Source organism: Tachyglossus aculeatus, chromosome 12, assembly GCF_015852505.1.
Source record: "Tachyglossus aculeatus isolate mTacAcu1 chromosome 12, mTacAcu1.pri, whole genome shotgun sequence".
Classification (NCBI taxonomy): Eukaryota; Metazoa; Chordata; class Mammalia; order Monotremata; family Tachyglossidae; genus Tachyglossus; species Tachyglossus aculeatus.
Window position 1 is genome coordinate 35,701,316 of NC_052077.1, and position 21,182 is coordinate 35,722,497.

A 21,182-nucleotide genomic window follows, 5' to 3' on the forward strand; every position below is an offset into this window, starting at 1 on the left:
GTGTAATTAAATGTTCTATTGATTTTATTTTAAACTGATTTTATTTTCCTTACAGGTATCCCAACCCAAAGACTGTTCAGACTCGACCTCAGTCCAAGAGAGAATCCTTTACTGGAACAGTCCACGAAGCACTTGAACTTTAGAACTGCATTTCTGCTAAAGGGAAAAGCAGATTTCAGATTTTTCATGGAATCCAAAATCCACTTCTATCACTCACCTCCACGTTATTATGTCTATGTGGCTATTTTACAATAAATTGCTGTAGCCCTTGATGCTGTTAGTGGAGTGACTTTCCTCTTGCTAAACAGACCTGATGGAAAAACGTCCTCGAGAAAGGTCAAATTCAGTCCTTTCTGTGATGAGCCATTTGCAATTCGCAAGAGGGTGGGTGGGCATTTAGCTAATAAGAGAAGCAGCGTGGCTCAGTGGAAAGAGCCCAGGTTTGGAAGTCAAAGGTCATGGGTTCTACTCTCAGCTCCGCCAATTGTCAGCTGTGTGACTTTGGGCAAGTCACTTAACTTCTCTGAGCCTCAGTTACCTCAACTGCAAAATGGGGATTAAGACTGTGAGCACCATGGGAGACAACCTGATTATCTTGTATCCCCCCCAGCGCTTAGAACAGTGCTTGGCACATAGTAAGTGCTTAGCAAATGCCATCATTATTATAATAAGGATTGCTCTCTTAAACCATTCAGACCATAAAAACTGAGGCTCCATGCTGTGTATGCCACAGTTTGGTGGCATACCCAAGAGGCTTCGAAAGGGGATATCTAGTCAGGAGGAGGAGGAAGAGTACAGGTCAATTATCTAGGCTCAGCTATTGATTCAGTGTGTGGCCTTGGTCGAGTCACTTACCCTCCTTGCACCCCACTTTCTCCACCTGTAAAATGAAGTTAGTGATCCTCATGCCAACACCCAGGTTGTTTTGAGGATAAATAAGCAAACTCACATAGCTGTCTTAAGCTTACATAAGAATTGATAAAAGGACAGGCTGTGTGCTAGGGCTCTGCACACAGTAAGTGCTCAGTAAATATCTTTGATTTATTGATTGCTTGATTTCTGCTAATGGCACTAGAATGTAAGATCTTTGAAGGCAGGGATCCTGTCTATGTACTCAGTGGTACTGTTTAAAGTGCTTAAGATAGTATTCCACACAGTGTATGTACTCAGTAAATACCACTGACTGACTGATTGATTGATTGGATTGATTAGTTGTCATCCAGAGGTATACAGCCACCAGGAGCTAGATTGGGGGCAAATATTTCTTGAAATTTTGCCAACAGCAAACTGCCACTAACCTCACATATATTCTCCGTTATCTTCAAAAAGTCCTTTGGGGAGAAGTAAAGATGCTTCTTCATCTCTTAACTCCATCCTACTTCTCCTTCTCCTCTTCCCATCCTCTTCCCCTGATATAATAATAATAGTAATAATGATAATAATTATGGTATTTGTTGAGTGCTTACTATGTGCCAAGCACTGTCCTATGTGCTGGGGTAGATACAAGGTAATCAGGTTGTCCCATGTGGAACTCACAGTCTTAATCCCCTTTTTACAGATGAGGGTTACAGATGAGGCTCAGAGAAGTTAAGTGGCTTGCCCAAGACAAATGGTGGAGCCGGGATTAGAATCGATGTCCTCTGACTCCCAAGCCTGTATTCTTGCCACTAAGCCATGCTACTTCTCTCTCCACATCCTCTCCCAACTCATACTTCCACTGAGCTTGAGATGCCCAGATGTCATCTACCTCACTTTCAACCCTACGTGTTTAAAGAAGATCGATAGTTTAATCTCTTCCTGGCAAATTTAAAAGCCCCTCATGGAAGCAGATGATTGTTTCAAAATCCAGAGAACCTTCTAGAACTGCCGAGGAGTGAAGGAACTTAGAGCCTTCCCATGGAAATTGCTGCTGCTGCTGCTTCTTTCAAAATAAGGTTTATATCCAAGGCAGCTCAGAGGACTCACAAGCTCTAGTGAGGGGAGGATTGATACTTTCCTCCTCTTTTCACTTCCTGGGCACTCTCCCACTTCATGTCTTCCTCTCTTGCATCCACAGGAAAATACAGCTCCCAATCTCCAGCAAGGTGGAACATCATTCTTGCTAAACCTCGTGATTTGAAGACTGTAAATATCTTGTTATTATTATTATTTTTATTATCATCATTATTATTATAGTTGTTAAGCGCTTACTGTGTGCTGTGTTAACTTACTATGCTTGACACACAGTAAGCACTTAACAAATACCACAATTATTAACCATATATGCTCTCCCAAACACTTAGTACAGTGCTCTGTCCATGATAGTGCTAAATACTTTTGATTGATTGATTCTGTGTTTTAATGATTGTCCCTTTCCAGTCTCATCTGACCCCATGTCAGATAGTAAGTTATCCTTGGGCTGGGAAAGTTATCATCCTTGTACCTTTCCCCAGCACTCAGAACAGTAATTGTCCTTAGTAAATGCTTAACATATGCAATAACAAGGTTTATGTTTGCCTCGTCTGTTTATAATGAACCAGGCTTGAGGGCAGAAAACCATTCCATCTTGCTCTCATTCCATGTGCACAAGCCACGAAGATAATTTTCCAAGTGTGTTTGTGAGCATTGTGAGGGACATGTCTGCATGGGATGAAGCTAATATTAGCACCATCTTGAACTGAGAAGGAGGCATAGGGCATTCAGAAGCAATTTACATCATTGTGGGCAGGGAATGTGTCTGTTTATTTTTATATTGTAGTCTCCAAACACTTAGTACGGTGCTTTGCACACAATAAACCTTCAATAAATACAACCTGAATGTACTTGAATATCACTTCCCATCATAAATCAATCATCTATTTATTTTGTTAATGCTGTGCATCTAGCTTTATTTCTATTTATGCTGATGACTTGAAATCTGTCCACATGTTTCATTTTGTTGTCTGTCTCCCCCTCCTAGACTGTGAGCCTGTTGTTGGATAGGGACCGTCTCTATATGTTGCCAACTTTGTACTTCCCAAGGGTTTAGTACAGTGCTCTGCACAGAGTAAGCGCTCAATAAATTCGATTGAATGAATGAATGAATACCACGCACCATGCTCCCTGCTGGGTGTTTTGCCACCTTGCCAAATCTTAGGGCAGAACTGGGGGAGCAGTGAGGGCTGTTCTCAATCAAGTGAAGTCTTAGAAGATCAATTAATCAGTCAGTGGTATTTATTGAGCACTTACTGTGTGCAAACCACTGTACTAAGCTCTTGGGAGAGTACAATACAACATAGTAGACATGTCCTCTGCCTACAACAAGCTTAGAATTGAGAGGGGAAGACAGACATTAATATAAGTAAATTAATTATGGATATGTACCTATCTGTGGAGGGGCAGAGGGTGGGGTGAATACCAAGTGCCCAAAGAAAAAAATGCAAGTCATAGAAATAATACATTATGGGCACTCACTTCCCTGACCTGATGATTTTCTGTCCTCAGGGCTAATTGCAACAATAAAACACTAGCTCGAAATGTAGTTATTGTCCCATGCACACAGGATCCAAATATTTCTTTAGTGTCTTTGAAATTTCTACACAAAATAAACTCTAAATTAATAGAGGAAAAAAAATCATATTTATAATAATCCAACAAGTTTTTCATATTTCTATTTTTGTCACAACACGGTTTATCCTGGGACTAACTTGAATGACCACAGTTTTTAAATACTTCTGTGCAGGAGTGAAGTGAAGACCAGCAAAAGAGGAAAGTTGGATCTGAGCTATTTTAGTGAATCCAACCATGAGAGAAAATGTATTGGAGGGAAAGGAACTACATATTAAGGATCACAGTGCAGCTCGCAGGAAAGAGCATGAGTTGGGGAACTGGGCCTCCTGAATCCTAATCCCTGCTCTACTACTTAGCTGTTTCGTGAAACTGGGCAAGTCTTGTAACTTCTCTGGATCTCAGTTTCTTCATCAGTAAAGAGGGGATGAAATACCTCGTATCCTTTCCCCTTAGACTGAGAACCCAGTGTTGGACAGGGACTGTGTCCAACCTGATTACTTAATGATTAATAGAGTGCTTGGTCTGACAGAGCATTTGCTTAATAAACATCACAGTTATTATTATTCTTCTGCCTGGCTTTTAGTGGAGTCCCGGTCCCTGAAACTGTGACAAGAGTTGAGAACTTGGCTGCTTTAGTGGGCGGAAATAAGGAACGATTTTCAAAATCACTTTTAGGGTGTGTGATTAAGTACAGTCCCCGCCTTTTGGAGGCCTCAGAACTTGAATGCTTGAAGGGAAAATTGGAATCAAGTCTCTCTCCCCCAACCACCCACACATGCTCCCTATAATTCTCAAAACTTTGGAATCATCCACGTCTTCAAATACGGTTCCTTTAACTGTAAGCTCATTATGGGCGGGGCATGTGTCTGTTAATTCTGCTATATTATGATCTCCCACGTATGCTCTCCCACCTGCTTAGTATAGTGTTCTGCACATAGTAAGTGCTCCGTAAATACTAGTGATTAATTGACTGCCAGTCAAACCTCTCTCTTTTGGCAAACCAACAGTACCCCCGTAAAAAGACCCAATACACAAGCAATTGACCAGAAATACCTCCTTTTTATACTGTAAATATTCTCCTTTTCCACAGACATTTCCACTGGGCCTAGGAGACGGGCAGCTCTATACCTGGACAGATGGTTTGAAAAGAAAAGACTGGCATGACTATGAGAGCATTCAGAAAGATGCTTTACGTTCAGGTATGAAGCTCAGAGTAAACCGAAGTTGCTATGTTTTATCTCTCCCTGTTTTTCCTGAGTCTCCTAGGGGTATCAGTCAGAATGGGTTCTAAGATCCCCAGTAACTTGTCTCCTGGGATTATCAAAGACTCCCAGGGGAACAAGGGAAGCTAGTCATAATCAAAGCTGGGGAACAGGAAGCCTAAAGAAGCAGTGGCTTCATATTGCCATCAGGGGTTTTGGAGGGAGGACGTTTGAGCCGCTTTATATTTTCACTGCTTTGTCCATACTTCCTAGTTAATTACATTGATTATTAAGTGTTGACTATGTGCAGCACAAACATGCTAAATGTAAGGGATAATATAAGAGAACCAGAGCATGATAATACCAGAGAATTCTGGATGGAAGAGGCTCACTAGGTGGGAAACAATATGAATGAATTAGAAACAATTACGAATTCCAAATTTGAAAATTCACTATTACAGTGTTAAAGAAGAAGCTCAAATTTAAGTTCCCCACTCCTCTGGACAACAGCCTTGGTTCCTATACTATTGATCACTACTGGGTTATTGATTTGGCCAGATTTCAAACCAGCCCAGTGCTTAGTTTTGTTTTGAATTTCTCAGGCCAGGAGAAAAGTTGAGGAAGGAACAAGGACTAGAATCCAAATCCCAGAGACACAGTAATTTAGAAAGTCTTGGAAATTATTAGACTCCTGGTGATCATAGAGAAGTGTCAAACGTACAAAACACATTAGTTTTGGGTCCGTTCTCTCATGTCCATTGGAGTCTAAACAAGCCAACCTGCTTTCTGAAACATCTAGGCTATGTTAAGGATGAAGAGAAAGCCTTCATTATTTAATGGTTGTATATTCCAATTGAATCAGACCTCTATGTGCAGACGTGAAGTGTCATAGATGTGAAGTTTTGATAGATGAACCCAGTGTCAGAAGGCAGCCTTGGGCTGTGTTTAACAGTGCCAATCTACAAGAGGCTGTTTTCAAAAGCATGTGGCAAGTGGAATCAAATGTGGGCCATGGCAAAATTGATGAGCGTGACCTAGTAGAAATAGCACAGAAGATAGGAGATCCCAATTCTAGTCCTACATCCACCACTTGCCTGCTTTGTGATATATGAGCTTATATATATAAAATATAAATTTTCTATGCCTCAGTTCCCTCTGTAAAATGGGGATAAAATTCCCGTTCTCCCTCTTTGACTGTGAACCCTATGTAGGGCAAGGGTGGTGTCCTATCTAAGTATCTTGCATCAATCCAAGGGCTTAGCTTGGCATATAGTATGCTTGACACATAGTAAGTGTTTAATAAATATATTTATTTTTATTACTATTATTATTATTATCATAAGAATTGACCATCATCATCATCATCATCATCCTCAATCGTATTTATTGAGCGCTTACTATGTGCAGAGCACTGTACTAAGCGCTTGGGAAGTACAAATTGGCAACATATAGAAACAGTTCCTACCCAACAGTGGGCTCACAGTCTAAAAGGGGGAGACAGAGAACAAAACCAAACATACTAACAAAATAAAATAAATAGGATAGATATGTACAAGTAAAATAAATAAATAAATAAATAAATAGAGTAATAAGTATGTACAAACATATATACATATATACAGGTGCTGTGGGGAAGGGATAGATTAGATTATGTGAGGATTAGAATAATATCACATTTATTGCCTAAAGTGGAATATACTAGAAACATATGGGGGAATATGTTCCCCTGAAAGCGATTTTATTTGCTTATTTCCTGCACGGAGGGACCAGTCAAGGAGTGTGAATGGTTCGATGCAAACCGTCATCACCCGTGCCACATCTCGAGCTCAGAGATCTCTGTGCCTCGGTTACCTCATCTGTAAAATGGGGGATTGAGTGGGAGCCCCATGGGGGACAAGGACTGGGTCCAGCTTAACTTGTAAGAGCTTAGAACAGTGTTTGGCACATAGAAAGCGCTTATCAGGCACTATTATTATTATCGTCACAAGACAGCAGTATAGCAGGCAAATTCCTCATGCAGAAGTTCTCCTGGCCCTCAGGCCCCCAGGGAACAAGTTGAAACATTGCTATCATTTTTGCCTGGAAACTGGACTTTTAGCTATTGCTGTGATAATAGGTGAGTTAGTCAGTGGTATTTAGTAATGACTTACCAAGTGCATAGTCAATTTGGGACAAAACAGCAAAACACACATTCCCTGCCCTCAGGGAGTTGCGGAAGAGGGTCAGATGTGTCAAGACATTGCCTACTGATTAAACAAGCACATTTGAATTCCATGTGTACTATTGCAGTTGTTTTTGAACGATCTTTCACTTAATGCCTTATTACTCACCAGAACAATGGTTGACTCAACATGTTGTTTTGATAACATGGGAGTTTACAGGAACACAACTCTTCTATCGCAAGATAAATGTCTGTGCAGTGGGTCTCCAAAATCCGTCTGTACATGACACATTGACAGAGAAGCCATATTTCTTGGGAGGGGAACACTGCTCTGCCAAATGCTGGCTGGGTGACTTTGGGAAAGTCGCATGATAATGATAATAATTGTGGTATTTGTTAAGTGTTTATTTTGTGCTAGGCACTGTACTAAGCGCTGGGGTGGATACAAGCAAATCAAGTTGGACACAGTTCCTGTCCCACATGGGGCTCACATTCTCAATCCCAGTTTACAGATGGGGAAACTGAGGTCCAGAGAAGTGAAGTGACTTGCCCAAGATCACACAACAGACTAGTGGCAGAGCCAGGATTAGAACCCTTGGCCTTCCAACTCCCAGGCCCGTGCTCTATCCAGTTCTCTTGATGAGTTTTTCCTCAGTGAAGCAAATTTTGCCCAAAATCAACAACCTGGTAGTTATGCCTTTATTTTTCTTAATTATGATGTTATGTTTCTTGCTCATTATCAATAATTCCGCATAGTTTCACAAGTTCAGGAGATTCATTCATTCAATCGTATTTATTGAGTGCTTACCATGTGCAGAGCACTGTACTAAGCATTCTACTAAGGTCCACTCAGCAAAGCTCATGATGAGCTTTGTTAGATGGTCAGATTTGGCAAGGGTTACCCAAACACTGCTCTTGATAGTTCATTACATTGAAATTAACTTTTAAAGCAATGTTTCCTTGGATAGTTATACTAGAATAACACAAATGCAAAGCTAGGGTGAAAAGACTCTCTGTACTTCTTTGAGAGGCATGGTTTGTATTTCTAATAATAGAACAGGATTTAGCTGGAATCAAGTTCTAGTTAGAATTATCCAGGGAAAGTTTCTCCGCAAACTGACAATATGAAAATAGCAGGGAAGAAACGCTGTGGGAGATTTCAGAAGCGGCAAATCAGTGCAGGGTGTTTTGAAAAATACAAAAGGATGAATTCTTTTTATAATTCAGCTTCGCTGTTTGTCGCTCCTGCTCAGAGTATCTCAGAAAATGGAGATAGGAATTTCCCAAGGGCAGGTTGGTATGACACTAATTGCTATGCTAACTTTGTGAAACAAAATGCTCTATTCCCTTAAATAGGCCACATCTTCCCACACCAACTCTCCTCCTTCTAAATCCGGTGCAATCGTGCCAAAGATGAAAGCATTTCTCCAGATTTCTGAATTAATAATAATAACATCGATGGTATTTGTTAAACGCTTACTATGTGTCAAACACTGTTCTAAGTGCTGAGGTAGAATCAAGCTTATCAGGTCGGACCCAGTCTCCGTTCCGTCCGGGGCTCCCAGTTTTAATCCCCATTTGGCAAATAAGGTAACTGAGGCCCAGAGAAGTGAAGTGACTTGCCGGAGGTCTCAAAGAAGACAAGTTATGGAGTCAGGATTAGAACCCAGGTCCTTCTGACTCCCAAGACAGTGCTCTATCAGCTTGGCCATGCGCTTCCCTTCCCTGAAAGGAGTGGGCAGGCAGTAAGTTGGTGAGGGAGCTTCCTCTGGACACAGTAGTCAGAGGGGCCAATGTGGTTCCAAATTTGAAAATTCCTGGCCTCCCTCTGCTGGAGCAGGAAGTGGAACCTGTGTAAAGGGGGACCTGGCTGGAAAGTGAAATGGCTCTGGAGGGAGGTGGTCAGGAGTCCCGCTTATCCAAAAACAAACATCCTAAATTCAGGCTTTCAGACAGACTTGGGCAGACATCTGTTGGATGCCATGAGGGTTTACCATTTACCCAGTGTAACACCCACAGTGTCACAGTGCATCAGGGTCGCCTCCCTGGGGAGGGAGTACTGTGAACCATAGATTCAAAATGTGGTTAAGCAGAGTAGGCCGTATCCACCCCCCACCTTACCACAGCACCTGTATATATGTATATATGTTTGTATATATTTATTACTCTATTTATTTATTAATTTTATTTGTACATATTTATTCTATTCATTTCATTTTGTTAATATGTTCTGTTTTGTTCTCTGTCTCCCCCTTCTAGACTGTGAGCCCACTGTTGGGTAGGGACCGTCTCTATATGTTGCCAACTTGTACTTCCCAAGCGCTTAATACAGTGCTCTGCACACAGTAAGTGCTCAATAAATATGATTGAATGAATAAGTATGCGTAGTGCAGAAGAGGCTGTGTAAATTGGCACCATATCTCATAGGGCAGAGGAAGCGGGGTAATACTCAGTCTTTGTCCCAAAGAGCAGAGGAGGCTGTGTTTCATCCTCACCATGAGCAGATAACATTTCCTACTATCAGAACCAGAATCACCCAACCGTGGTGACTGAAAAAGAGCTGGAACTACCCTGATTTTCAAGAGGGAGAGAGGCTGAAATATTATTTAATTAATGGGATTTATTGAGTGCTTGCTGTGTGCAGAGCTGTACTAGCTCTTGGGAGAGTACAATACAACAGAGATGGTAGATGTGCTCCCTACCCATAATACGCTTACAGTCTAGAGTGATTCTATCTACTGCTCTAGTGGCAGAGACTGATCCAATCAGTGCTCATATTAATTGTGGTATTTGTTAAGTGCTCATTATTTACCAAAAGATGTGCTGTGAGATTGTGAGCTCCAAGTGAGACAGGGACTGTGTCTCACCTGACTATTTTTTATCTACCCTATCACTTAGTAAAGAGCTAAGCACAGAAGTGCTTAACAGATATTGCAGTTATTATTATCCTTCTTGGTCCAGATCAACATGAGATTGGCTGAAGGTCTGTAATCCAAGAGGCAGGGAAGCCATTGGGTATCGGGGATGCAGGAAAACCCAATCTCCATTTAGATGCTGTAGATGAAGCTGACCGCAAAGTACTCTGGGGCCTGACTCCTGTCCCCATGAAGACCACAGCAGACTGTATCATATTAACCTAGATTTTTTGATGAAGGAGGTGGATGGCAGGTTAATTTTGAGTTCAGGCTCCAATGATGATTGAAATCGGTTGACCGTGGACTATCGGAAATACAATTTTACCAGTACATTGTGACCTCTTTCATAGAACTGCCTCATCTTTGAGTTTTCTATGCACTAGGATAATCTTTTTCTTGAAATTCAGGTTCCTATTCAGAAACCAACAGTCTATTTAAGACTCATTTTCAAAGGGATCTTTGTCTTTCGGAAAAGGTCTAGTGTTTGTTGAAAATCCTCCAGCTAGCCTTGGCGGGGTCTGGGCAGCAGCTCCTTGGTAAGGACTTTTCTTGGCTCCATTCGCTACCAAAGGATCCAGAGGAATTTCCTGTGTTCCGTTGCCAAGGACGTAGCCATGCCAGAGCAGAGGACTAAAGGCAACTGCTTCCTGACAATGGACCACTGCCCTGAAAATGCCCATCAGCTCACCCTCCTTTGTGGGCAGGAAAGATGTCTATTATATTATACTCTCCCAAGTGCTTAGCACAGTGCTCCACACAGAGTAAGTGCTCAATAAATACAATAGACTGACCGAATGACTGGATTGGTTGGGGGTTGTAGGGGCGAGAAGCAGACTTGGCAGGGAATGAAGGAAACAGCAGTTGCTTCCTTGCTCTTCCTTGGGAATGATGTTGAAGAAGTCAAGGGCAAACCTGATTGATCAGTCGATCAATTAATGGTAGTTATTAAATGCTTACTGTGTACAAAGCACTCAACTGAGCGCTTAGGTGAGTACAATGCAGTTGGTAGACATGATCCCTGCCCTCAAGGGGATTACAGGTAGGGGAAGATCAAGGGGGAGTGATTTTGAAGTACTTGGTGGGAGTAGGAACATGGGTGAAGAATTAGAAAGGGTGAATAGGTTGGGGGTAGTGACAGCTTAGTCAGGGAAGGCTTCCAGGAGGAGATAATTTAGTCAGGCTGTAAGATGGTGTTGGAATGCCAGGATCAAAGTCTTGTATTGACGAGTAATTAGTGAGCTCTCATGGGGAGTGGATTACAAGTCATCGGTGGGAAGAAATAACAAAGGATTTCTTGCCATCAGCTTTGCAAAGCTGCATGGCTGGGAACTAATAAGAGAGAATAGGGCAGAATACAGTCTGAGAAACTCACCCCAAGTGTCTACACTTGTGGCTCACCCTGGACTCAAAAGCATAACTACTGCATGTAGATCAAGTATTTATTAAGCACTATGTGCAGAGCACTGAACTAAGCATTTTGGAGAGTACAGCAGAATTAGCAGACACCTTTCCTGTCCAAAATGAGCTTGTGTCCCAACTCTCAATAGATGGAACCAACATTGCCGACTTAAAAGAAAGTGTCTAAGAGTTGTTTCTGAGGGTTGGAGCTCAAATTTGTTGTATTGCAGTAAACGCTGTTCATTACAGTATATGAAGGCGGTAGCTCAGCTATGAACTATGCACAAACTATATTCCACTGATGAAGTTTGTTAAAAATAATGGCAATGGATTTTAGGCTCCTACTAATTATCTGTCCTGCTTTGGAAGTCATTGGGAACTGCTAGTAATTATTTGCACCTGGAGAGTAGAGGTCATCATGACTTTTATAGCTCAGCTCTGAAGAGTGCCTGCCTCATTTGCAAATGTTATCCAGTCCCCAGTCTCTTCTGTTTGGATAATTTCAGTTTACTGCCTCCCCTATTAGACTGTACACTCCTTGGGGGCAGGGATTACATCGACTAACTCTCTTGAATTGTATTTTGAATATTATTTTCCCAAATGCTTAGTGCAGCAACCTGCACAGTACAAGCTCTACGTAAGTACCACTGATTCAATCAATCAATCAATCAATCGTATTTATTGAGCGCTTACTGTGCTTCACTGATTCAGTGTGATTCACTGATTCAGTGTGATTCACTGATTCAGTGTGATTCACTGATTGATTGGGGACATTTGGGTGTAAGAAGCCTTCCCCTCCCAGTCTTGTCACTCTTCAAACTACCTTTCCTCAGTCCCTCAAGTGAAATCCTAATGTGAGCTCAGTGTACGCCAGGATTGTCTCACTTTATTGCTTGTATTCTACTTTCCCAAGCCTTAGTACTGTGCTCTGCGTACAGTAAGCACTGAATAAATACGATTGAATGAGTGAATGAATAGCCTAAAAAGCTTACTCTCCATCTGTCCAATTCCTCAGGATTCCTCCTCTCAATGTGAGTGTTGATAGCAATCAGGAGAGCTGAAAGAATAATCATTTAAACTAATGCTCTGATTAGTCCACTTCAATTAGATATTATCTTGATGGACAAACAGAGATTCCCCATTGTAGTCTACTTAACAATGAGAAAAAAATCCCTGTGGGTTGGGATCCTAAAAGGAGAAAGAAAGATTGCATTTCTCTGTCTCCCCTCAAGGCCTGCCACGGGAATGGTTTTCAACTCCACCAAGAAACAGAGCTGATATGAAAATGTTGAATCTGATTGTGTTCAAGAACTTCTTCCCCCACATCTTGGACCATTCAATCCCAGCCATGGCTGGGCTGTTCTGAGGTCAAAAAGAGTACTAAGAAGCAGTGTGTTGTTGGCAAGGCTTAGTGGCCAGAGCACAGGCCTAGGAATCGTGGCCTAGTGGCAAGAGCGTGGGCTTGGGAATCAGAGGTTGTGGGTTCTAATTCGGGTTTCACCACTTGGCTGCTGTGTGACCTTGAGTAAGTCACTTAACTTCTCTGTGCCTCAGTTACCTCATCTGTGAAATGGGGATTGAGACTGTGAGCCCCATGTGGGACAATCTGATTACCTTATATTTACCCAGCACTTAGAGCAGTGCTTGGCACATAGTAAGTGCTTAACAAATACCATTACTATTATTATTATTATTATCAGAAAACCAGGCACTTAATCCCGACTCTGCCATTTACCTGCTGAGTGACCTTGGGCAAGTCACTTAACTTCCCTGTGCCTATGTTTCCTCATCTGTAAAATTCATTCACTCACTCATTCAATTGCACTTTTTGAGTGCTTACTGTATGCAAAGCACTGTACTACTAACTTGGGAAAGTGCAATATAGAGAAGCAGCATGGCTCAGTGGAAAGCGTACGGGCTTTGGAGTCAGGGGTCATGGGTTAAAATACTGACTCTGCCAATTGTTAGCTGTGTCACTTTGGGCAAGGCACTTAACTTCTCTGTGCCTCAGTTCCCTCATCTGTAAAATGGGGATTAAAGACTGTGAGCCCCCCATGGGACAACCTCATCTCCTTGTAACCTCCCCAGTGCTTAGAACAGTGCTTTGCACATAGTAAGTGCTTAATAAATGCCATTACTATTATTATTATTATAACAATAAACAGACACATTCTCTGCCCACGATGAGCTTACAGTCTAGAGGGGAAGAGAGACATTAATATAATAAATATTAATATTATTAGTTCATGTAATTAATTACAGATATGTACTTAGGTACTATGGGGCTGGGACGGGGGGAGGAATAAAGAGAGAAAGTCAGAGTGATGCCGAAGGCAGTGGGAGAAGTAAAAAAGAGGGCTTAGTCAGGAAAGGCCTCTTGAAGGAGATGTGTCTTCAGTAAGTCTTAGGAGGGGAAAGCAATGTTCTGTCAGATTTAATAATAATAATATTAATAATGATGGTATTTGTTCAGCACTTACTATGCGTGAAGCACTGTTTTAAGCATTGGGGGGATACAAGGTGATCAGGTTGTCCTATGTAGGGCTCATAATCTTAATCCCCATTTTACAGATGAGGTAACTGAGGCACAGAGAAGTTAAGTGACTTGCCCAAAGTCACGCAGCTGACAAGTGGCAGAGCCGGAATTAGAACCCATGACCTCTGACTCCCAAGCCCATGCTCTTTCCACTGAGCCACACTGCTTCTCAATTTGAGGAAAAATGGCATTCCAGGCCAGAGGCAGGACATGGGTGATCCAATACTGCTCTCCCTCCTATTCAGACTGTAACCCCATGAGGGACAGGATTTGTGTCTGACTTGATTATCTCATATCTGCCCCAGTGCTTAGTAATAATAATAATAATAATGATGGCATTTATTAAGTGATTACTATGTGCGAAGCACTGTTCTAAGCACTGGGGATGTTACAAGGTGATCAGGATGTCCCACGGGGTATTCACAGTTTTAGTCCCCATTTTACAGATGAGGTAACTGAGGCACAGAGAAGTTAAGTGACTTGCCCAAAGTCACACAGCTGGCAATTGGCAGAGTCTGGATTTGAACCCATGACCTCTGACTCCAAAGCCCATGCTCCTTCCAATGAGTCATGCTGCTAGTACAGTGCTTGGCACATAGTAAGCACTTTTTTAGGATATTTCCTAAGCACTTACTATGTTCCAGGCATAATGTTAAGCATTGGGGTAAAATAATCAGTTTGGACATAGTTAATGGCCCACATGCGTCTCACAGTCTTAATCCCCATTTTACAGGTGAGTAACTGAGACCCAGAGAAGTGAAGTGACTCGAACAAGATCACATAGCAAAGCAGGGATTAGAACCCAGGTCCTTGGGGTTAACAAATGCAAGTTGACAAATTCTATCATTACTATCATTATCACTGTCATCATCTTTATCATTATTATTCCCAGCTTGACCAAATCCATTCCTATTAAATGACATCCTGTCCTCTCTCATGCTCAGAGACTCCATTCAGAGGGCTCAAACTTGAGGTTCCCGCCCTTATGGAAGCCCATGAAAGACAGCCACCATCAGTGTGTAGCAGACTCGCCACAAACCCTGTTGTTGGTTCAGTGGAAAGAGCATCCCTCTATCAATCAAGAGCCAATGGATCTAATTCCAGTTCTTCCTGCTGGGGCTAGGTCTTCTGTGGTGAAGAAAAGATCACTTTGGGCATTCTGAAAGTGGATAGGTTGAGCAAGAATAGTGAAAAATAGCTAGCCATATGATGAAAAGATCACTTCGAGCAGTCTGGAAAGTGGATAGGTCAGGCAAGGATAGTGAAAAAGAGCTAACAAACCAGGGCAGCGCAGATGCAATAACTATGAAGACCTCTGTTGGCTGGAAAATGGCACATTGGTCCTGTCATGCCATCATTTTGGACAAGATGCTGTTTTTCTGTAAATTTCTTACATGAACCTGACAATGTGAAGCATTTCTCCCCACCTACTCAGTTGTAACTATTGCCTCAGTTAGAACATGATTGGCAGTGGATCAGAGAATGTGCATTGCGTTGCACAAACCACTGTCACTATAATTAATTCAATCATACATTTTCTGAGTCCTGGAAGCCTCAGGACAAAGACTTATTCACCAGTAAGCTATTTCAGGGCAGGGAACATGTCTACCAATTGTTGTTTTGTACTCTCCCAAGCTCTTAGAACAGTGCTCTGCACACAGTAAGTCCTCAATAAATATGATCAATTCACTGAGTTCTGATGGCAGCTCCAATTTACTCCATTAGGAGACGACTTGGGTTTAATATCATTTGCAGAAAATCTGGAAGAATAGGTGGAGTGATTTTTTTTTTTCCCAGAGAGTTTTTATCACAGACATCTCATTTTTCCTCACAACATTGCCTTGAGAAGGGGAAAAGCAGGTACAGTTACCTCTACTTTATGTGTGGGGAAACTAAGGCAGAGAGAAGGTAAGTTACTTTCTGAGGCTAACAGCAGGACAGTGGTGGGTAAATGCAGGACTCTAATGGAAAATTTATCAGAGATCTCTTTACCAGGGTCAAAGCAGTGTTGGGTTATGAACCATCAGAATATTCATGTTCTTTAATAGCCCCATTGTTGCAGACAGACACCCATTGAAAGCAAACTTTCTTGCTTAATATTGTGCCTAGCTTAAGAAATACCCTAAAAAGTGCTCACTGTATGCCAAGCACTGAGGTAGATATGAGATAATGGAGGCAGGCACAAATTCTGTCCCATATGGGGTCACAGTCTGAGTAGGAGGGAGAGAAGGTGTTCAACAGCCCATGTCCTGAAAGTTATCACAGTTTTGTGTTAAGGGGAGCACTTCCCTAACCTCTTCTGAAATTCACCAGAACTGTGTTTTTCTTGCCTTTCTCAACCTTCTGTAGGGATCACAAAAGGCAAGATCACCTAGATGTGGCTATTGGAGAGCTCTCCACTGTCACCACATTATTTCAGTGCCAAGACAGGTGGACCTCAGAGTGTCTAAGAGGTAGACTGAGGCAATTGTTCACATGACTATGGCTACTAATAAGTGCTCCTTTTGTTAGAATACTCTTCATAACCCTAGCAATTTTCCATTTCACTTAGCTACTGTGAAATCCAGGTCTTGGTGTAACCTACAGGGTTGATTGGAATTTTGTACCCATGGTTTCCTAATTTCATTTTTATTCTGAAGTTTAGCATCTATTCCTCTGTCTGCATCCTCTTGGATAGCATGTAGAGGGGAAGATAGATGGATGGATAGCAAACACTCGAACCTTTTCTTGGGAACAAAGCCATGGGTTTAGCATTTTTTAATACAAATCCAAATAGTCAGTTTGGTTTCTTTCCTTTTTCCCAGACATGGTGTATTTTAAATGGTTGTTTACATTTTCATTCCAGTATTCAAGTCAACCAAGTAGTGGAAATTCCCAAATTCTCTACCACAAAACGACCCGTTCTTTGACATTTCCATGGCAACAAACAGCTCACAGGAACACTTATTTTTCTCATGTGATCTATCAGAATCACGTTTGGAGACATACCCAGTCCTAAAAATGCATTTTCTGAAGCATATTTCAGCACAGTCTGATTTTTATTTATTAATAAAGTTGAACACAGATCATGCAGAGCTGGTCTGACTCACATGCAGTGAAAGCTCTGTTAGACCCACCTATTCTATATTGCTTACCATATTCAGGTCAGATAAAAAATAACTATGACCGTAATTGAGGTCTCAATGGAGATCATTCTCAGTGATCAGTGTCAAATGAAGAAGAGACATAGGATGGATGAAAATGGCCAGACCATCCCAAACTGATCAGAAATTGAAAATTGAATTTATTCTCCATTATTTATGGCTAATGATGATAATAATTGATTCTTGTGATGATTTACTACCTGCCAACTGTATTAAACCCTAGGAAGACACAAGATTATCAGGTTAGATATGATTCCGATCTGATATGGGCCTTACAGTCTAAGGGATAAAGATGAGGAAATTGAGGCACAGAGAGGTTTAGTGACTCATCCAAGTTCACCAAATAGGCCAGGGGCAGATCCCCAGGCTGGGAAAGCAGATTGACATAGTGAAAACAGCACAGCCCTGGTAATCAGAGGACCTGGCTTCTAATCCTGGCTCTGCCACCTGTCTGCTGTGTAACCTTAGACAAGTCACTCAACTTCTCTGTGCCTCATTTAGACTGTGAGCTACATGTGGGAAAGGGACTGTGTCCAACCTGAATACTTTATAGCTAGCCCAGCACTTACTCGGGTGGTTGACACATAGTAAGTACTTAACACATATCATTATTATTATTATTAATCACCATTATTATTACTATCATTTAGGACTAAAATGCTCCTTCCACTAGACTGTGCTTGCAACTGGGATATTGGAGAGAGGAACTTGCATGAAGACTGAAACGTATTTTATGTAGGAGAAATTATACATGAAATACCAAATCGTCTTCTAGACTGTGAGCCCGTTGTTGGGTAGGGACTGCCTCTATATGTTGCCAACTTGTACTTCCCAAGCGCTTACTTAGTACAGTGCTCTGCATACAGTAAGTGCTCAATAAATACGATTGAATGAATGAATGAATCAAGCTCTTATCCCACAAAGCCCCTCTACCACAGCTGCTAGTGAGGAACATTGTCCCCTGCTCACAATCTTTACTTTTTTCCCTAACCATTATTCTCACAATATGTGCCACTGGGCATGGGGAGAGCAAGCGAGAGAGTGCGGATGACTCAGTGCAAACCATCACCACTACTGCAAAAACAGCACAGGTTCACCTGCTGCTGTAAGGACATAGCTTTCCCTTCTTTTCTTCCCAGCCCCGAAGTAAGATCCTGGGAAATATAAGCCGATCCAGACTTGCTGAGATAACCAATCAGTGATATTTAGTACAGAGCACTGTACTAAGCACTTAGGAGAGGACAATACAATAAAGCAAGTAGACATGATCACAAGGAACTTGCAGTCTAGAGACAATAGTGCATTTTGATAGTCAATGGTAAAGTGTCAGCAGTGCTTAACAAGAAGCCTGGTCTTTGGAGTCAGAGGTCATGGGTTCAAATCCCAGCTCCACCAATTGTCAGCTGTGTGACTTTGGGCAAGTCACTTAACTTCCCTGTGCCTCAGTTACCTCATCTGTAAAATGGGGATTAAGACTGTGAGCCCCCCATGGGACAACCTAATCACCTTGTTACCTCCCCAGCGCTTAGAATAGTGCTTTGCACATAGTAAGCACTTAATAAATGCCATTATTATTATTATTATTATTATTATTTCACATGCAGCATGTGGAAGAAATTTTACCCCAACCACACTGTCATGGATGCCCTGTCACCATCAGCTGGGGTTTCTCTGTATGGAGGTTAAGTCAAATCTCCTAGTCCAATAAGAAAATAAGTTGACTGATTTAGAGCCATTCCTTCATTCAGTCATATTTATTGAACACTTACTGTGTGCAGAACACTGCACCAAGCGCTTGGAAGGTACAATTTGGCCATCCTTCCCTCCCTCTTCTAACAAACAATGGTTCAGTCTAAAGACATGGAATAAGCAAAGTCCAAGGAGTCTGGATACTTCATAAACATGGATTATCAATCCCTGAGGTCGTTCTATTCCTTCGATAATTCAAAGGGGCCATTGAGAGTGAGTTGAACCGTGTCTACCAACTCCGTTATACTGTACTCTCCTAAGCACTTAGTTCAGTGCTCTGCACAGAGTAAGCACTCAATAAATATGAATGACTGACTTAAGTAGGGGAAGAAGAAGAAGAAGAAAAGCCTGGGACACAAGCAAGGATAATCAACCATCTAGATAATCCATCCTTATTCAAGATAAGACTTCAAAAGGCTTCATTAGCCTTATGACTCAATATGTTCTTTCAGACTGGTGAGACAAGTGTAAGACCCCGGTGACAGTTTTTGTCAAAAAACTGTTTATAGACGATTTATCCTGAAGGGAGGTCCAGGATGACGAATTGGTCATATCCAAACATGAGCCTTCACTGTCATGCAATTCTATTTTTGTTTGATTATTAAAAAACGAGAACATTTTTATGTTTAAGTGAATTAATAAAGCAAGGATCCAGTCAGTCAGTCAATCAATCATATTTATTGAGTACTTACTGTGTGTAGAGCACTATACTAAGTGCTGGGGAGAGTACAGATCAATGATATAACAGACACTTTCCCTGCCCAGAGCAAGCATACAATCTAGAGGGAGAAACAGACATTACTGTAAATGAATAAAATTACAGATACATACATCAAGTGCTGTGGGGCTGGGAGCCGGGGTGAATAAAGGAAGAAATCAAGGAGGCACAGAAGGGAGTGGGAGAAGAGAAAAGGAGGACTTAGGGAAGGCCTCTTGGAGGTGATGTGCCTTCAATAATAATATTGCAAAAGCAAGATTACTTGAGGCTGGGTGTTAGGTTAAGCTTTGGCCCAAGTACATGCTGTAATCATCCACAGTTATTTTTGTTTACACGTGGTTACATTGATTTGTGCATGCTAGGGTAGGGCAAAATCAATATATGAAACATTTTAAGTTATTTGATAAATCCTAACTGTCAAAGGAATACATGGGTATAAATTCCAGAATTAATGTATTTACTAATTCCAAGTATACTTCTGTATTCATTTTTCTTTCAGTTTCCATAAATATACAGCAAGTAAATCTCCATACTATTAAAGTAGTACGTTCTGAGTCAACTGAATCTAATCAGCATGGCTCAGTGGAAAGATCCCGGGCTTTGGAGTCAGAGGTCATGGGTTCAAATCCTAACTCTACCAACTGTCAGCTGTGTGACTTTGGGGAAGTCACTTAACTTCTCTGTGACTCCATTACCTCATCTGTAAAATGGGGATTAAGACTGTGAGCCCCCTTTGATTCATCCTGGGCTAGGTCTTCACTGGTACTTACGTACCCCCTATCCTAAAAGGACCCTCCTTGATTCCATGACTCCTTCCAGTTATCGCCCCATCTCCCTCCTATCATTCCTATCCAAACTCCTAGAGAGAGTTGCCTACACCTGCTGCCTCCAATTCCTCTCCTCCAAGTCTCACCTTGCCCGCCTCCAATCTGGCATCTGCCCTGTTCATTTCACCAAACCTGCCCTCTCAAAGGTCACAAATGATCTCCTGATGGGCAGATCTAATTGCCTCTACTCCATCCTAATCCTCCTCCACCTCTCAGCTTCTTTTGACGTTTTCTACCACCCCTTTCTTCTGTAAACATTTAAACATTATCCAGCCTCGGCTTCATTGACTCTTCCTCTCCTGGTTTTCCTCCTATCTCTCTGGACACTCCTTCTCCATCTCTTTCTTAAGTTGCTCCTCTCCCTCCCAACCTCTAACTATAGGAGGCCCTCAAGGCTCAGTTCTGAATCTCCTTCTATTCTCTATTTACACCCACTCCCTTGAAGAACTCATTCACTCTCATGATTTCAACTACTATCTCTATGCGGATGATTTCCAAATTTACATCTCCAGTCTGCTCTTTCTACTCCCTTGCAGTCTCATTATTTTCCTCCTGCTTTCAGGACATCTCTATGCGGATGTTCCACCGACACCTCAAACATCACGTGTCCAGAACAGAACTCCTCACCTTCCCACCCAAACCTACCTTTTGACTTTCTCATCACTCTAAGACACCACCACCATCCTCCTTGTCTCAAGGCCATATCCTTGATGACCGTCTTCAGGTTCCCGATGGATATTGTGCGGGGGTGGGGGGGGTGCTACTTTCTCAGATCAGAAGATGATAAGCGTAGCAAAAGCCATTGTAAGTCACTGCCATTTCCAGGTTATGCTGTGGCCTCGTGGGTGATCATGAGGTGAAAGTCAGAGTTCAGGTTTTCAGCCCATAACCAATTACTAAGCTCATTGTGTCTATTATATTGTACTCTCTCAAATCCTTAGCACGGTGCTCTGCACACTTTAAGCACTCAGGGACACAACTGACTCTCTGACTGAGTGTGTGCAT

At 41.9% G+C, this 21,182-nt stretch overlaps 1 protein-coding gene across 2 annotated transcripts in view; it reads left to right on the forward strand.

The window, feature by feature from the left end:
• Positions 1-21,182, forward strand: part of GALNTL6 (polypeptide N-acetylgalactosaminyltransferase like 6) — a 775,084-nt gene that overhangs the window by 332,122 nt on the left and 421,780 nt on the right. For both annotated transcript variants that reach the window (XM_038755166.1, XM_038755167.1), the window contains exon 3: positions 4,619-4,727. In XM_038755166.1, coding sequence (XP_038611094.1) covers positions 4,619-4,727 — 109 coding nt within the window. The remainder of the gene's footprint in view (positions 1-4,618; positions 4,728-21,182) is intronic.